At 47.6% G+C, this 4,787-nt stretch overlaps 1 protein-coding gene across 2 annotated transcripts in view; it reads right to left on the bottom strand.

The window, feature by feature from the left end:
* Nucleotides 1-218: 218 nt before the first annotated feature.
* Nucleotides 219-4,787, bottom strand: part of LOC101862999 — a 20,402-nt gene continuing 15,833 nt past the window's right edge. For both annotated transcript variants that reach the window (XM_005091628.3, XM_005091629.3), the window contains exon 6: nt 219-3,126. In XM_005091628.3, coding sequence (XP_005091685.1) covers nt 317-3,126 — 2,810 coding nt within the window. In that variant the 3' untranslated portion in view covers nt 219-316. The remainder of the gene's footprint in view (nt 3,127-4,787) is intronic.

Here is a 4,787-nt window from a genome sequence, read left to right on the forward strand (position 1 = left end):
GAGGAAGAGGAGGAGGAAGAGGAGGAGGAGGAGGAGAAGAAGAAGAAAAAGAAGAAGCAGAAGAAGAAGAAAAAGATGAGGAAGAGAAAGAGGAAGAGGAAGAGGAAGAGGAAGAGGAAGAAGAAGAAGAAGAAGAAGAAGAAGAAGAAGAAGAAGAAGAAGAAGAAGAAGAAGAAGAAGAAGAAGAAGAAGAAGAAGAAGAAGAGGAAGAAGAAGAAGAAGAAGAAGAAGAAGAAGAAGAAGAAGAAGAAGAAGAAGAAGAAGAAGAAGAAGAAGAAAAAATTGACTGTGTTGCCTCATTGGCTATCTGGACCCCTCACAACTGAATGAAATTCCCCTGCCTGGCGTGTCTCTTCTGATGCGCCTGCATGTCTCCCTGCTGCCGGAACCTCTGACCGCAAACTTTACATGCGTACGGTTTTTCTCCCGTGTGTATACGGTAGTGACCCTGAAGATAGTCCTTTCGTAAGAATCTCTGATGACACACATCACACTCAAACGGCTTTTCCCCCGTGTGAATCTTCTTGTGTGAGGCGAGCGAAGTTGGGTAGCGAAAACTCTTATTGCAGATCTTACACGAATAGGGTTTTTCGCCCGTGTGGACACTGGCGTGGTAGTTGAGAAGCTCTTTGGTGCGGAAGATCTTGCTGCACGTCTCGCAGGGAAAAGTTTTGGCCTCTTTCTTGCGCTTGGGGGGCGCCAACCCTTGCGCGCCCAGCAACAGCGCTTCGGCTTCCTCCGCCTTCTTTTTCACATGCACCCTGTAGTAGTGAGTCTTGAGATCCTGCGAGCGGCCGTACGCTGATCCACACACATCGCAGATGAACTGTTTGTTCGACTGATGCTCCTTCTTGTGATTGGTCAGACGCGCCAGGCTGGAGAACTCCATCTGGCACACGTTGCAGTTGAAGATTTTTTCCCCCGTGTGTACCGTCATGTGGAGCTTGAGTCGCCGCTTCGACTTCATCAGTTTCCCACAAACCTCGCAGACAAAATTCTTGTCCTGGCTAGGAGCCGTGCCGAACTCACTCTTCACGTGGAGAAGTTTATGTTTCTTCAGCGCGAAAGGGTTGGCCAGATTTAGGTGGCAGATGTCGCATTGGTACATATCCTTGTTGGTGTGTAGTATGAGGTGATGTTTCATGCGGTCACCTCGCTTAAACACTGCTCCACAGATCTCACACACGGCCGGCTTGTACCTTCGAGGCGTGCGAACAGCTGGTCTGGGCTTGAGCACCAGAGCTTTGCTGTCGTACTCACACTTAACCCTTTCGTGTACAGCGTGCCGGTGAGCGAACAGCTCCTTCTTGTGCGTGAACTTGATGTTGCAGAGACTGCAGGTGAAGGTGAAGTCGTAAGAGTTAATGATACTACTGCTGGTAAAGGGCAGAGCCCCATCCGAGATATCTCTCTCCTGTTCCGCCCCGTGATTTCGTCGGATCAAAATCTCCTCCTTCTGAATATCGTAAAACACATGTTCAGACAGATGACCTCTCAAGGCCGCCTCCTTGATAAAGGTCTCCCCACACACTGGACACGACTCCGGTTTGGCCTTCACCCTCTTCTCTTTCTTTACCTCTACAACAATTTTCCTCGGAGTGGTAGCTTTTCTTTTCCTCTGCCTCTCTGAAACCGTTTTTCGCTTGTCCAAAACCGCAGTCCTCCGTTTCTCCAACGTCTTCCGTTTGTCAGCGACCTTCATCTTCCGTCTGTCCACCACTGCCCGTCTTTTTTCCACCACTGTTCTTTGCTTCTTCACCTTAGTCTTCCGTCTATCCGCCACAGCTTTTCGTTCCTCCTTCACTACCACCCTCCTTCGTTTCTCCTCCTTAGGCCCACCTTTCTTTTGTACAGATCCCGCCATTTTGTGAATCCAACCATGTAGCGTGAGTTGGATAAGTTCTGAAAAACCAGCACCACATGTCACACATTGATGGGGGGCCTGATCCAAGTGTGTGCCAGCGTGCTTGTTGAGAGCATCCTCGGTGACAAACCCACGGTTACACATCGTACACTTGAACGGCCACTCGCTGGTGTGTTTTTTCACGTGCCTCAGATACTTGTTGGAGTTCTGAAACTTTAACTCACACACGTAACAAGAATATTTCTCTTCTTCTGCCAGTCTCCTTTTCCGTTTGCGCCCCACTTTTTTCTTTTCCGGGACCTTAATCACTAATTTTTGGCTGCTTCTCGTCATGGGAGGAGCAACAGCGACCATTTCTCTTTCGGGAACTATTTCCTCTTCCTCAGGTTCGGCGATGTAGTCATCATCATCATCATCATCATCATCATCTGCAGCACCGACACTCTCATTGCCGGAAAGACTACTTCTACCACCATCATCTTCATCACCTGCGCCAGGAACGGCTTCGCTGCGGTTTTCTGGTTCCTCAACTTTCAGCGGCTCCCAGAATAGGCTTCTCTGTACACCTGAGGCCGTCTCGACGTGAGGAGGGGGAGGAGGCAGTTCGTCTGAAAAATTCATAGTAGCAACCATCGGTTCGGAAGAGGAGGAGTTCGAGGTAGGAAAATTTGTTAATGGTGGTTCTGACTGCGGTTGTGGTTGCGATGGTTCATTTGACAAACTGAGGTGGGGACCAGGGTGGGATGGCCCGGAGGGCCCACCTGACGTCTGTTCCTGTGTCGAGATGGAGGAGGAGGGGGCACGGAGGTAAAGAAGTGGGTTCGACAACCTCTCAAAAGTGGGTGGCGGCGGTGGTTGTGGTTGTGGCGGCAGCTGCGCAAGTGGTTCTTCTTCCCGAATATCCTCGACGATATCCTCGGGGCTGGGAGGCGAGGCAGTAGCAGGCTGCTCTTGGTTCATCGGCCGGTAATGACTCATCGGTACAGGGACGTCGGGTGGATCCTTCCGCTGCTCAACATGAGGAGGAGGATGAGGATGAGGATGAGGATGAGGGAGAGAGTGATGGGGATGAGGAGGAGGAGGATACATGTGGGAGGTGGGGTAGCCGGAGGGGGCAGTGGTGTGGAAGCTGGGGGGGATGGGAGGAAGTCCCCAGGGGCTGTAGGCAGGGATGCCGGGAGGTCGGTCGGGTCGCGGCAGGGAGAGGTCAAACCGGGTGTCTTGCTGACCTTCAGGTGGACGCACAGAGCGAAGGTCAATGCCTGGACAGATGGAAAAATAATGGAGCACAATTGTTAATGATTTTAAAAAATTGTAATTGTTTGTGAAAGATGGTACACGATTATCAATGTTCATAAATAATTTCAAATGATTGTAAATGTTTGTAAAATATTGTTGATATTTGTGATTGATTTATTGTGACTGATCATAGATTGTTAACAATTGTAAATGATAGCAAATACTGTAAACTGTTAACAATTGCAAATGATTATAAAGACTGGAATTGATCGTAAAAGATTGTAAATAATAGCAAAAGGTTATAAACGATTGAAAAAGTAGGTAAACAATGGTAAACGAGTGTAAGCCTACGCACTGTTTCAGCCCTATTTGGACAGACAAAAACAGAGGTCGACAACTGGGCAAGCGGACACATCCGATACAACAAAGGTTGCAAACCATTGTGAAAGATAGTTAATCACTGTAAATGTTTCCAACTATCTGTAAATGAAGGAAACTTTCTACCTTAGAATTAAAAAGTTCTATCTGACATTTTCGGCTGTTTTGAGTAACTAAGATCATGAAGTCAGAAACCAAATGTTGTACCAGCTCTATCGAAACCATGAGGTTATTCGGAGGGGTCATCCAGATATTCAAAAGAATTGCAGTAAAAAAGAGATTGAAGTTGTGAAACTCAAAACTTAGAACATCAAATTTCTCAAAACTAGGTAAAGTCCATGCCGGCTTTAAGCACGGTCAACGGGAGAAAGCTTAAGCGTGCTTAAAGCCGAAGCATGCTTAAGTGCGAAGTAGACATAATCCAGAGTTTTTCATGTAGAAAATTCCTCGTGCTATTTCCATTAGTTTGTAAGTAGGCCTATAGCAGTCCCACAAAAGTGTGCACTGTTATTTAGACACCCGACATGGTAGTTTTTGTTCGCTTGTTTGTTTTTGTTTTATGGTCGAATAGGAAATGAAAACTTAATTTAGACGGCCAGTCACGATACAGCACACTAGGCCTACTGTAACACCATGCCTGTGCGTACCACTGCCCGCTGTGCCACTCATACCACCGCCTTCATCCCACCTCGCGTGTGATACACAATCAGGATTAATGGGTAGCGAGGGTCAAAGGTGAAATCGCAGCCAGCCTCCCTTTCTCATCTCCCCGACTCTCTTTTTTTTTTTTGATCGTGTGTAGCTTTGCCCTAGGCCTAGGCTAGATCCTATGTCCGCGCGAATGGCTGTGTGCATCTCTCTGCCTTCCTCTCCACCCGTGCGAGTGTGTGTCCCCATCACTTGTGTTCTTTGTGTTTCTCTTGACACACTCCACTGCTGCGGTGTAAACTGAGTTCAAACTTCGATGGGTCATCATGAAAATATTGACTGCCTTGTAAATGAAGCGTGCTTGAAGCCGAAGTTACCATGCTTATAGGCGTGTAATTTATATAGCAAAAATTTGGTAAGAGCCGTTTAGCGTGCTTGAGTCCGAAACGTGCTTAAGGCCGGCGTGCTTATAGCCGGCACGGACTGTACTAAGCAGAAAGAACTTTGTAATTCTAGAGGGGTGGGGGAGAGAAAAACAGAAAGAGAGAGAGAGAGAGATTATAGAGTGAGAGAGTGAGAGACAGAGAGTGAGAGACAGAGAGTGAGAGACAGAGAGTGAGAGACAGAGAGAGATAGAGAGAGAGAGAGAGAGAGAGAG

Source organism: Aplysia californica, unplaced genomic scaffold (assembly GCF_000002075.1).
Source record: "Aplysia californica isolate F4 #8 unplaced genomic scaffold, AplCal3.0 scaffold00033, whole genome shotgun sequence".
Classification (NCBI taxonomy): domain Eukaryota; kingdom Metazoa; phylum Mollusca; class Gastropoda; order Aplysiida; family Aplysiidae; genus Aplysia; species Aplysia californica.